Here is a 14,374-nt window from a genome sequence, read left to right on the forward strand (position 1 = left end):
TATTATAAAGAATAAACTAGCGTAGGTATGATGTATTATAAAGAATAAACTAGCTTTATGTTTCTTATATTATTTAATCTATAGTCAGCATAAAAGTACAGTAAGTAAATTTAATTTCGTATTTCAAATTCAGTGAGAAAATGTAACTTTCACCATTTTTATAGGTTCCGTAGTTCTACACAGAACTCTAATAGTTTTGCTATGTCAGTCGGTCTGTCAGTCTGTACATCCATACAATATCCCACTCAAACAACAAACAAACTGTTTTGCAGTTTGTTGGCAAAGTATAATTGTATTTTTTTGTATAACATAAATCAGTAAATAAATTTAAAAAAAAAAAAAAGTCTGTTATTGAAGTAAATTTCTTCTTAGTTTATATCTATGATGTTCTGTTAGATAGGAACTAACCCACGGAACCCAGTTTTTTTAATATAAATAATATTCATAATTTCTACGAAAACCGAGGTGCTTAATGTTGTTGTTTCCATCCCTAGTAACATCACTTTTTGTTCGACTTTATACAAGATGTTAATTAAATATTTACTACTGCATACATCCGGGCTTACTAATGTTTCGGCAAATAACGCTTGGCAACCTGTTTCATTTCACAACTTTTCATTTCACAACTGTTTAATATTTCTGAAACTGTAAATATTTCAGGATTTTTATAAAACTAACCTAACCTTACCTAGAGGGTTTTACACGATGACCCTGAAATAAATCCTGAAATATTTACAGTTTAAGAGTTCGCGAAATGAAAAGTTGCGAAATGAACTAGGTTGCCAAACGTTACGTTGCGAAAAGGCAGTACCCAATACGTCCGACACCCTAAGTACCATTTTTTAAATTTAAAGTTAGTTTATTGCATTTATTTAACGTTTAATTATTAAACAAAACGTAAATTATGTTAAGTTAGTAATTCTGCTCAGTTTTTAACTCTACTCGTATACTAGTAATTTGTACTGTCAGTCGCGCATCGCCGTTTTTTGAGGAAAATCAAAAGTGACAGCAAACCCAACGGCTAAAATTAAATTATCAAGCAACCTCGCTAAACAATTTTATTGACGTATGCTGCATTCGTAACTCTTAGACTAGGCATAATGAAAGAAGGAATTAAAAAAAAACACTACAGGTAGTGTTTTTTTTTAAGGCAGGCCTTACAGTATATTGTAATCGATTGTTCGATTAATTTCTCTTCTCTGAAACTACTGAAATCCTGTTTATTTATATCTATATGTAGCAATTGTATTTTTATTTAGAACTCAAACGACGTAAGATTTTGTCCCTCTCATAATAAGAAATAAAGTTTTTTGATTAAATAAAAACATTTTTAATACAAGCTTTATTGATGTTTTTTTTATTCGACTGGATGGAAAACCAGCAAGTGGGTCTCCTGATGGTAAGAGATCACCACCGCCCATAAACATCTGTAACACCAAGGGTATCGCAGATGCGTTGGCAACCTAGAGGCCTAAGATGGGATACCTCAAGTGCCAGTAATTTCACCGGCTGTCTTACTCTCCACGCCGAAACACAACAGTGCAAGCACTGCTGCTTCACGGCAGGATTAGCGAGCAAGATGGTGGTAGCAATCCGGGCGGACCTTGCACAAGGTCCAACCACCTGCAAAACCGACTGTACTTTCTGTTGACTCTACTTATATTGTCATACTTCCGTACCAAATTTCAAGTCGATGCCATTAAACGTTGAGGAGTTCTGTCCTGCAGAGCCGATCCTCACTGGGCCACCAGGATGTCACTATATATTTAGATCATTGTATTGTCACCAGATTAAGACATAATTTCAAGTCAAACAAACCACTGGAATTAGGTCAAATTCAACTTGCAAGACTTGACCCGCACATACATACATTCATTGCAAGTTAACCCGTCAAACGCCCTGCGCGCCATATCGCGTATCTAAGTACTCGTGATTAGTAAATTTTTGTTACTAGTTTCGATCACCCTAAAAGATATTGTACTAGTCAAAAATTACCCAAAAAAGTCGTTGGTTGCGGGACACAAATTTGGCAGCTGAAGTTTGTTTACATAAAATTACACTTTTTAAAATAACTCAGTCTTAGGTACTTAACTTGTTCTTGTTATTATAGAGGTATTAACATTATTTTGTGACATACAAATTGATGCGTTTGCGCATAAAAAGGTTTTCTCACGCGTTGCGCTTGAAACGCGAATGCCAATTGTCATTTACTTGCGCTGTAGTTTCACACTGGCGACTTTATCGATGAATTTATTAAACACAATGTATTATTTTAGATGCATTTTGCGTTTAGGATTCTGTCGTGTTTTCGTATTACAGTGACATTATTATTTACATACATTGTTTTTTTTTTTAATTTTTAAGTGGAGTACCTATGTAAGGTATTAATTAAATAGTTAACTAAAAACTTGAAAGTATTCTGTTCACTATAATTTATTTATTTATCAATAAAAAAATACAGCATTACAGTTAATAAAACATTAAATTAAAAAAATCGAAAAACTCGACTGCCAAAACTAAAAGGAAGAAAATAAGTGGTCTAGAACTCTGTTAAGCAGCTAATTTAAAGTTCAACAGTCGGGACCCATTACTAAGAGTTTTTGAGCGTCGATTTAAACGGGCCCTGACTGTTGAACTTTAAATTAGCTGCTTAACAGAGTTCTAGAACACTAGGCTTATTTTCTTCCTTTTAGTTTTGGCAGTCGGGTTTTTGATTTTTTTAATTTAATGTTTTATTTTACACTTTTTTGATATTTACATTACATAACGTAATCATCATATCACATAAAAAGTTGGAAACCCCCTGACTTTGTAACTTCAAAGTTCAATATCTCAAAAACGGCCTAACCTGCCTGAGAACCATCGCTAGGAAACCTGCTTTCAAATAAAAAAACCAGACAGACAGACAGATAGACACTCATAGCGGTCAAACTTATAATACCCCTCTTTTTGCGTCGGGGGTTAAAAATCGCAGACGTAACCTAGAGTTCTCCATTCGTCCATAAGTTTTTCACTGTGAAACCACATAATATATATCCCATTCAAACTTTCTCAAAACTATTCATACGCCTTCTGAGAACCTAAGGCCGTATTGCCTAACGTTACTGGCGCACACAATCGCAATCAAATGACAGTTATTGTATGCAAAATTTGTCATTTGATTGCGATCGCGAGAGTCAGAAACGTTAGGCCATACGGCCTCTGGCCCTATACTACGAAGTGCCAAATTCGAACTTGGTATCTTGCAGTCCCCTTGGCGCTTATATTATTTAATACGAGAGTGAAAGGAACGGTGCGATATGAACTTCGATTTTCCAAAGTCGTAGTAGCCCCTTTGTACGAGTAAGTTTCCTGATTTTTAAGTGACTACATTCTTCTGTTATTCTGAGAGTTAATTTAATTTTTTATAAAGTACGCGAGGACTCACGAGGATATAGAACATTTTTTTTACAAGTTACTAGCTTTCATTTAGTTTCACCTGTCCCGTTGTCTGTCTGTCTGTAGTCAAATCTTGCAAATTAAATTCGACGAACTTCCAGTAGTCGGATTGACTTGAAATATGGGATACCTATGTAAATTGCGTGACAATACAATAATCTGGTACTGACATCCTAAACGGCCAGGATCTTCTTCGCAACACAGAACTCTTCAACGGTTAATGGTTAACTTGAAATTTGGTATGCAAATGTAGTTTGGGTGACCATGCAAGTAAAGGCGACAAAAGTACAGTCAGCGAAAAAAGCCTGTATTGAAAATGAAATTTTTACTAAAAACTTATTTCGATCAAGGAAGCTCTTATAAATCTGCGCAAGTGTTAACTCTATCGTTTGTTTCTAGTCGTGCGTGAATACTAGCGTGCAGCGCAACGTATGCATGGACGGAAGCCTTTACTTCCACATCGCGCCGTATTAATTAATTGAAAAAATTTGGCCAGTTCCTGTTTTTGCATGTAATGTGCTGTTAAAAGAGTTAAATCAATCCGATTAATGCTGTACGTCTATCAGAACAGGCCAAAGTAGTTGGGCAGTATGCGAGGCAAAATATAATTAACTAGCTGGCGTGACTCCGTCGCGTAGGATTGGTTTATCGCTACCCAGCGGGAACTATGTAATTTTTCGGGATAAAACTATCCAATGTCCTTCCCTGGGACTCGATTTATCTGTATACCAAATTTCATCTTAATTGGTTCAGCTGCTTAGACATGATAACGTAACAAACAAACAAACAGACTTAGAACCGTTCGCATTTATAATATAAGTGGGACTGAAAAAAAAAACCGCTTATAAACTTTGTGTTGCTGAGTACAATAGGTATTTGTTTTTATAACTCAATCCGTAAACAAAATTAATTGCTGAAAACTATATTTTTTTTAAGTAAAATTTTACCGCATGGGTATTTTTTAGACATCTAGCCATTTTCTGTGCTAAAGTCAACGGCAAAGCCCTCTCCCTCGGAATTCCAACTTCCCCAATGGGTAACTAGGTCTTGCAAGTCAGTTCTGAATGCGTCCAGAGTCTACTTCGAAATTCTAAAATCGGGAATCGTAGTTCGTATCGTATCGTCCCTCTCCCTCCTTCCTTCCCATCCTTAAATAATATACTTAAGTATCAGCGGGATGGCAAGATAAGAAGTTCGAATGTTGCACTTCTTAGTACAAGGCCAGAGAGGCTACTACGAAACACGAAACTCGAAGTTTGTATCGTCTACCGTCCCTCTCACTCTCGTTTTAAATAATGTAAGTGTCAGCGGGACGGCAAGACCCGAAGTTCGAATTTTGCACTTCGTAGTAACAACCAGAGGGGCTACTACGAAATTCGAAAATCGAAGTTTGTATCGTACCGTCCCTGTGCCACTTATACTATTTAATACGAGAGCGAGAGGGACGGTACGATACGAACTTTGAGTTTCGAGTTTCGTAGGGGATGCAGTGACCTTAGTGTAAGTTTTCGGTTACAAAATACGTCTCGATCGCGTTCGCGTAAAATCTCAATTTGTATGGAAGCACGAACAGCGCTCTAGCGGAACGTTTGCGATGTTCGTGTTTCCATACAAATTGAGATTTTACGCGAACGCGATCGAGACGTATTTTGTAATCGAAAAATAACACTAGGGTACAGGTCGTCCCGCCACCTCCGTCTCGGTCTGCCGCGACGCCGTTGACCGTCTTAGAGTGCACATATTACATTAGATATAATTATTCAGTACTGTAATTCTCTTGAAAAGCCGTGGTGACCGAGTTGTTTGACCTATGTCCTCTGAAGCAGCGGATCGTGGGTTCATACCCCTCGCACCACCGAGTTTTTCGAAATTCATGTGCGAAATTACATTTTGAAATGTACCACGAGCTTTAAGGTGAAGGAAAACATCGTGAGGAATCCTGCACAAACCTGCGAAGCAATTCAATGGTGATTGTGAAGTTCCCAATCCACACCGGGCCCGCGTGGGAACTAAAGGATGATGATGACTGTAATTTACTAAAACCTACGAAAACACATAAACGTGTATGTATTTCTCAATCACTGGTCTGACAAACAACAAATAAACTTACTCAAACTAGCTAATAGTGTAAAGATAAAATAAGAACCATCGCTAGAAAACCTGATTTCAAATTTAAAAAAAACCGCACCTAAATCGCACCCTTTTAAGAGCTCCGGTGCCACAGACCGACACACAGACACAGACACACATAGCGGTGAAACTTATAACACCCCTCTTTTTGCGTCGGGGGATAATGACCTACTAATTGGTGGCCTACGTACAGTAAAAACTGAAAACGATTGATATTGATTCATTGATTCATTCATTTTGAGATCCTCGTTTATCGTTTGAAATATAAAAGGCAAATCTACAATATCATCCATGTATAATGGATGACATTTCATCACTACCTTGACACAATGTTCATAAGGTTCACTCAGAATTATCTATTTTGAGGTACGAGTTTTTTTAAGTAGTGACGATTTGTTACTACCCAATTTTCTTCTGTAAGAACTGTTACAAATACCTACCGGTAAATGAATGATTTAATTAAACTTTCGTCTGTAAGTACAATAAACTAACTTACATCGTATTTCTTCCTTTGACATTGAGTAAAAAGATCTAAGCAAACATCATGTTATGATTTCCGTGTAGAGGGCACCTCTTTTGTTCAGTACAGTACTGCCGTTAAAATTGACGAAGTTCCAAGAGTAAAGAATAGATGGCGCTGTAATCACTACTCAAAAATCTTTAAGGTAACACGCTATGCAAGCTCAGTTATGTACACATTTTTATTCTGACATTTTTGACAAAATTTGTTTTGTTCCAATAAACTTAATAAACGAATAAACTTTATTTAAACAATTTTATGATTTAACTTTCAGATTTTGTTCCGCGTACCTTTATTTGACCGCGATATTTTAAATCATTCTGTTAATTAAATAACTAAAAACATCAGAGACCCCAACAAGCATTCCACATAATTTATATCTAACTCTACACTGGTAATTTGTTCTTGTCAGTTGTGCTTCGCCGTTTTTAAGTGATCTTGAAACAACTGAAAAACGTCATGACTCTACTTTGAAATTTCAAATTTTATTATCCCTGGGAAATCGGAATAAATAATTATGCAACCCTGCTAAAACCAATTTATGACTCTAGTTTGTTATTTATTTATTTGTGATACTAAAGTATGCTATTTATTTATTACATACCAGATTTTGCCCCGGGTTCTCAAGTGGGTACGCGAATTTTCGCTATTCCGGTGGGGGTTCGCACAATTTACATCGTGCAAGACTTCAAAACAGATTGGTTGGTACAAAATGTTTTTATTTCAACTCCAAATTTGAAATTTGAACATGAAATACCTATCCCGTTAAAATATCGGAACTAAATCGAGTTTAGCTCGACAGGCTAATCCGTAGCCCTTCGTCTTCGGAGCAACACTCAGCGGCCTGACACTTTTGACACTTATTTGTGTTGTTGTTATTTCGAGATTTTATCCCTAACCCGTGGTATATCGGGATAAAAAGTATCCTATGAGTTATTCCAGACGTCCAGCTACCTACATACCAAATTTCATGACTCTTATCTAAGCGCAGCGGTTGTTATGTCGAGATTTTATCCCAATCTCGTAGGAATATCGGGATAAAAAGTATCCTGTGTGTTATTCAAGACGTTCAGCTATCTATGCACTAAATTTCATCTAAATCCGTTCAGCCGTTTTAGCGTGAAGAAGTAACAAACATACACACGCACAAATTTTCGCATTTATAATATAAGTAGGATAGGACTAGTATAAGTTTTTATTTCCCTAATTATGTAGGATTTGCGACTCTCTGCGACCCCTTATTGATTACTGATTACTACGATTATGACTCAGAGTTACGACCCATAACGCAATGAGGGCTATCGTTTTTTTCCTTTCTAGATGGCGCCACTGTTGCGTGAGGTTTTTAAGTGTGGCTTTCAAAGTCTGTTATTACGGGCGTGAAAACAAAGTTTAGATTAAAATCATATTTAATTCACCTTAAAACCATACCATAAAAATATCGAGCAACCACCGTGTTGCGTAGCCCCGTTTTGTTCAGAACAAAAGGGAGGACAAATATTTCCGAAAGACAAAACTGTCTCAAAACACAGCCATTCATTGCCCCGTAACGCATAATTGCCATAATTAATTTCAGGTACTTAAAGCAAAATATTCACAAAAATATTCTAATTATAAATAAACCCGCGTAGCTCACCCAAAAACTATGAGATTTGACATTCGGAGACTTCACGCTACACTAGCGCCTCTAGCGGCGAATTCATACGCGATAGCCCTCATAAGTACTGCTACAGCCTTTAATTCGCAGCATTATTCAGGTTCCTTTGCGCACTAGGTCCTAATATTATCTAGATCCAGTGAACCCTTGTTTCCCATACACCGGATCATACTTGTTATTCTAGTTGAGAAGGGATATGCCTCGTTACTTTTTGAATTCAGTATAGGGGCCTGGTTTTCTAAATATTTTAGTCCAATATCAGTAATATATTTTTAGTTACGATTAATTTAATAGCAAGCGATATAAAAATAGGTATACAGAGAGAAAATCACAAGTTAATGGCGATGGCCGAAGGTGATGGGGAATAGGCAAATTAAATGAAAATGAAAGTGAACTAAATATAATAAAATTAATAAATAAAACATATTAATGCGGCTCGTTCTATATTAAATAACCATCCGACGAATAGCGAGCCACCGTTTTAGAAGTCAGTTAAAAATGCACTAATGTAGGTTATTTTATATTATTTTTAATTATTATCTCGTATGGTATCTGCTTCCATGACATATAATACGAAAATAAAAAACATCTGTATCATTATTTATAATATTATTATGATACAACTGTTAAAATTGTATACGTCCAAGGAAACTGTAAAAAATAAACTCATTAATTTTCAGTTTTATTCAAAAATTCAGAGCGCAATAAACAAATAAATTACAAAATAACGATAAAACCCCAAAAACGCATGTAGCATTATTTTAAAATTATTATTTGTGTACAGGCAGGCATTATTCACATTACTTCAAGAATATAAAATAATGATTCTCTAAAAATATTTTATCCAAAATAACGACAACATAACATACATGATGAGTATTTCGGCACAGGACAGTCATTTCTTAAGTCTATAATAAATAAATTACAATAAGGTCTTTAAATATAAAGTACTTTAAATTGTCCTTTATGAAAGACAATCGAGTTTAGTACCTAATTTATCTCTTAAAATTAAAGCATTTCATACATAAATAAAAACAAACGAGTCACATGTTTCAAGAGGTGGGCAACAAAATAAAAAAATATCACGGACTTAAAAAACAAAAATATGAAACATTGACCCGTGAAACTAAAACTTAACAAATGAGGTGATACTGAGCAGTAAAATTGTGAAAAGTTATTGAAAGGAAAAACAAATAAACATTAATCTATGAAAGTTTGTCGACTTGCAAAGATTGTATTTCATATTTTCGTGAAACATAACCTTTACTTGTTACAATCATAAGACAAAAATAAAATAACAACACAAAACAAAAAAAAATGACATCCACAAAAGGGCCTGTCTTAAACACGTAAAAATCTACCTCTATTAATCTTCTATGTAAGCCTGAGCCAGTTAAAAAACGTTGTCAACCACACAAAAAAACTTAAAAACAGAAACTTAACAAAATCAGAAACTGGGAAAATATCTTAAACAAGTAAAAGAGAACTGACAGGAACTGATTCAATATAAACAAAACAAATGAGGTACTAGAAAAATGACTTAAATATCAAGTTAGTCCTTCTTGTAGGCAGAATATGCGAGTTCAGAGACATCGTTGTATGAGCGACGGTCCCAGCCCCCACCACCGCTGCTACCACCAGATGACCAGCCACTATCATGGCCGCCACCACTCTTCTGTGCCATAATTTTCTTCAGAGCGATTATGCCTGCCAGAAGGAGAGCGATCTGGAAAGAGAAGAATTTTTAGATAAGTATTACAATTGTAAACTGTTTGTCCTTCCCTTCCGGTGGTACGAGTATTAGCTTAAATTCACGAAAAAAAAATGTTTTTGTCAAAGTCATTCAGCCGTATTCATCTCAATATGGTTCATGTTTTTTTCCCAAAAACAGCTAAAAAAAGCAGCGCCATTTACCAATTGGGTTACGGAAATCCATCCATATGCATCTAGACACATTTATGGTAGCATTAGTTTTTACCCCTTCTTAACTTTCTTAATAGCCGACCTCTTAGTAGCATGACCAGTGGACCCCTAGAATCTGTAACCTAAGCCCGTAGGTACATAGATCAATTTCAACTTAAATTTTCGTTTTGCGTACCCACCCGCTTACAACAAATCAACACCCCCTAATACGGGAAATACTGAATCAGATGAAAAATTATCTTAGGTACATGAAGGACCTCGACGTCGAGATGTTTACTTATGATATTTTTTATTTTTTATGAAGAATTGTGGATGTTGCCACAAAGACACTCACAATAGCAGAAAGACAACAATAATATTGGATACCAAGAAAACCAACTGAACCACCATTGTACAAGCAATTTCCACGAAAAAAACACCACGACAGTTAAAAAATAATAAAAAAAATACCAAAGATCACACAAAAGAGTCGCATGTTATACCATCTATATAAATAAATCTATTACGGCTTTGATGATAACAAAAGCCGCACGAGATTTACTTGAATAGACAGTAAAATATTATTTAGTGTATCATTTTATTACAAACACTCAAATCAAACATTTTTATGGCACACAATGTCAATGAATTCCAGAGAACACATTAAACTGATATAGTTCTTTGTGGCACGCAACGGTGTTCCAAAGTGACTGGAACTGTTACAAAACACTGCACTGTCTTGAATTCACAATGTAGTGTTGCCAGTGTAGACATAAAAATATCATGGTAGATTTACTGTTACCGTTAAAAGTTTACCTTTAAAGGTAAGAAATTCAACGGTTTTTTTATTTTAAATGTAAAAGCATGACAGAAGGTGCTTTAGGTGATCAATGGTTTTTAAACACTTTCCAGCTACAAATGTTGCAGTAAAGGTTTCGGATCTACCGCTCCGTTTGCGATTTTCTATTGTTTATTACTTAGTGATTGGAATTACCTACGAATACATTGGGTGGGATTGCAATTACACTGGGTAACTACCCGATGAAACTTCATAGGTAAGTAATTTAATTTAATTTTTTATAGTCCGTCAGTTTGATCATCCTACTTCCTACTAATATTATAAATGCGAAAGTTTGTAAGTCTGTTTGTTTGTTGGTTCATTTGTTTGTTCCACACCTGAACCGAAATAAATGAAATTCGGAATATAAATAGTTTGAAACCCGGAGAAGGACATAGGAATTTTTATCCCAGAAAATTGAATAGTTCCTGCGGGATAGCGATTTACGAATTTTGCCCGGTCGGAGTCGCGGGTTACGGCTAGTTAGAAATATAAATGCTGAACAAGTTTTTTTGACAATCTAACAAAAAATGAGATAGATGAAGCGCGTCAAAGTTCGAGAGTGTAGGCCCGTGCGTGACGTTAAACCGTGCTAAAAAGTGTCGCACGTTGTGACGTCATACGGAACCTTGACTAGCTATATATCTTCATCATGTTTTGTTTTATTGACAAAAGAAAAATACTTGTCCAATATTTTCTGATAATATAACTGACGGAATAATCAGCAAGTTTCTCGTTATATTTCAGTTTTTTTTTAATAACTGTAATTTTGTTTGTTAACTTATAGTGAAATTAAATATTCAGCTAAAAATATTCAATAAAAAGTCAGTTACCTCAAAAAATTAAGTCAGGTAACTTTTCAAAAGCTAAAATATTTAATAAAGAAAAGTTTTCCTTCTACCCTGGCAATACTCGTCGTTATTAGGACGTAAGCAAAACGAATTGAGCGAAAATGGTCCATCGAAGGTCGTAATGTATTACCAAATTAGTAAATCTCGTGCTGATGGGTCAGTTAATTTTTAACCATAAGTCTGAGCAATAACGTCTTTGTAATTGTATTTTGTATTTAGGTCGGCTGTTGTGTAACTGCACCCATGGGAGTTAAGGATTGTTTAGCAAATGAATTTTTACATATAAAATAAATGATAATATGAAAATGTAATATCCAACAAGGATTATGTACATTCCTTTGGAACTTGTATTTCAGACTTTAGTACCACGAACTTTAAGTCAAATTTGAAATGTGATTAGTGCAGTGCGATATTGTCTTTCACTGACTGATTAAAATAATTGGCTTAAAATATTTATGAGGAAGGCGAATTTGTTTTTGCAATTCTTCGTAGGCTACTAGGTATTTTAAATAATAAGTTCATTTTATCAAATGGAAGGATTCAGTACCTAATAAAATGTAATGTTGTGTGCACTTGTTAGCTTAGTTCCGTTGCTCTGAATTTTTCACAGTTTGTAGTCAAATTAATAAATTGATTCCGTTTTTTATACAAGTTATTTAAAGATAGTTAGGTTAGCTTGGCTGATTACTTCAGTAAAAAAAAACATCTGGAAATTAGGTTCATGATATAATCGCACCTTTGACGTGGTACAGTCGAAGGCATAAATATCTATACAGTCATAGCGTCAAATATACGAGTATGTATACATCGACCTCATAGTTAGTGGCATAAAGGTAGATATTTTAGACGTTTTGGTAACTTATATATATTTACGCCCTTGACTGTACACTTAGAACATTAACCAATGTATTATTTTTATTTCAGACAAAGTCTATGCAAGTAATAGCTTGAATTTATTTAACAATTACAGGGACAAAATAATTAATTCAGAGTAATTCAAACACCGTCTGAAATTACGGCCTTTGCAAATTAAGGTAGATACACAGTCATATTTAAAAAATGTTTCAGAACATTGACACATAAATTGTACAACTGAGCAAATAAAAGTCACTACGTTTTGCCCCACTTGCTGTTATCACTCAGTCACTTGTTATCACTAACACCCGTAGTAAAACAATGGATGGCGCTCATATTTTCTTCAAGTCCTTCAAAATATCCAGACTTCCAAATGTTCTTATTTAAATTGAAATTCGGATAATATGGTCATTATCCCCATTCAATATACGTTTCAATTGCGTTCGCGACGACCTAGTTAAGATCGCGGGATCGCGTTGGATGCGGAAAGCACAAGACCGGTCTGAGAGTGGAGAGCGTTGCGGGACGCCTATGTCCAGCAGGTGGGTGTCTTTCGGCTGACATGATGATACGTTTCAACGGCTGGACACAGATTTCATTTCAGAACCACAGTTCAACGTATACCTAATGCAAAATGGAATTTTCACAGACACTATTGAAAATACTTCTTAGATGGGCAGATAAATTCCAAAAAACTCATAGTTCATATATTAAACAACTAAGCTACATAAATGGATGTGACAATGGCAAACTGAAACGCACGAGTATGGTTAATTCTGAAACTTAACTATAACTCTCTTAGCTAATATACATAGTAATTGAGTCAAAATGAGTTCCCATCATTCTTTGGGCATTGGATGATGCTGTAGAGATAACTTGCGCTTGGACTTTAAAATCAAAGAGAAGTTCAACTCGTTCCTTTATCCAAGCTCATTACTCCAAAAGTTTCTGGATCTCGCACGAGGGTTAACGTCAAATATAAGCTCGACAAATTTCTCACGTACAGCTAACTTATAAAATGAGTTCGTAGCAGTAACAACCAGTGAAGATGCAATCATGCCACGGCCTTTACCTCACAAGTCTAGAAAGTTGCCTGGATCACGACCTAAGTCACAGGTCGATCTGGGGAAAGTAAAACTTTCATATAGGAATGGTGCTTCCCTAGAAAAGGGTAATTTGCCTACGAGACACAAAGAGAATATTTTGTTTAGGGAGCCAGGACATTGAAAGAAGCTTGAGTTAGGTACGTCTGTCTTTGGATGGAGATAATTATGTAAATCTGGTGATAACACAATAATCTGGTAGTGAAGTCCCGGTGGTTCAGCTAGGATCGTCTCCGACGCAGAAAACCCTCAACAGCTAATGACATCGGCTTCAAATATTATTACAAAAAACTTGAATAAAGAATTTCATTTTTAACAAAAACTTTTGTAATATAGGTACCGGTAAGTTTTGGCCATGATACGAAAAGATAATTGTATTATTATCAAATTCACCGCAACCACAACTTTAAGTCGTTCATTCAAATGCTACGAAAAAATAAATTAAGTTACAATTACACTGATATACCATAAGCATAAAACTGTATTGTAAATTGAAAACAGATTGTACAATTTTAAATAATGCTTAAAGTTTGAAAGAGTCAGTGACTATTGCAGAAGAGCATGACTATTGTTGTTATTTATTTAAAGTTTTGAATTTTTGGTCGTATTTCGACTAGATAGTAGTAGATATCTAATATTTAAAAAAATTAACCTCGTTGAGTTTCTTGCCGGATTCTTCTCAACAGAAGTTTTTCCGAACCGGTGGTAGATTTTTTTGACATTCATAAGTGCTTGTTATAGCATAGCCTAAATTAAATAAAGATATTCAGACTTTGACTTTGATTGAATTGAAAATGTGACCACGTACACTAAACAAGATCAAGACAGCACTATCATAGATTAAGGTATACTTTACTACAAGAGATTGCTATGTAAGTTTTGTAGGCGAGCTATCTTGTATCACTGTTTGTTTTTTTATCGATCAAATGCATAGTTTCTGTTGTCGAATTATTTACACATAATAATTATTTTCTCTCTCTCTCTCTTTTCTCTCTTTTTAAATATTTCTATTATCTCAACGCTGTTCCCTAAAATACAGGTCAGTCCTAGTTTGGTTGTCGAAATGTACATGAGACTGTC

At 35.2% G+C, this 14,374-nt stretch overlaps 1 protein-coding gene across 1 annotated transcript in view; it reads right to left on the reverse strand.

The window, feature by feature from the left end:
* Positions 1–8,414: 8,414 nt before the first annotated feature.
* Osi12 (DUF1676 domain-containing protein Osi12) overlaps positions 8,415–14,374 on the reverse strand; it is a 21,440-nt gene continuing 15,480 nt past the window's right edge. The window contains exon 3 of the mRNA XM_074107089.1: positions 8,415–9,471. Coding sequence (XP_073963190.1) covers positions 9,298–9,471 — 174 coding nt within the window. The 3' untranslated portion in view covers positions 8,415–9,297. The remainder of the gene's footprint in view (positions 9,472–14,374) is intronic.

This window comes from Choristoneura fumiferana, chromosome 25, assembly GCF_025370935.1.
Source record: "Choristoneura fumiferana chromosome 25, NRCan_CFum_1, whole genome shotgun sequence".
Lineage (NCBI taxonomy): Eukaryota > Metazoa > Arthropoda > Insecta > Lepidoptera > Tortricidae > Choristoneura > Choristoneura fumiferana.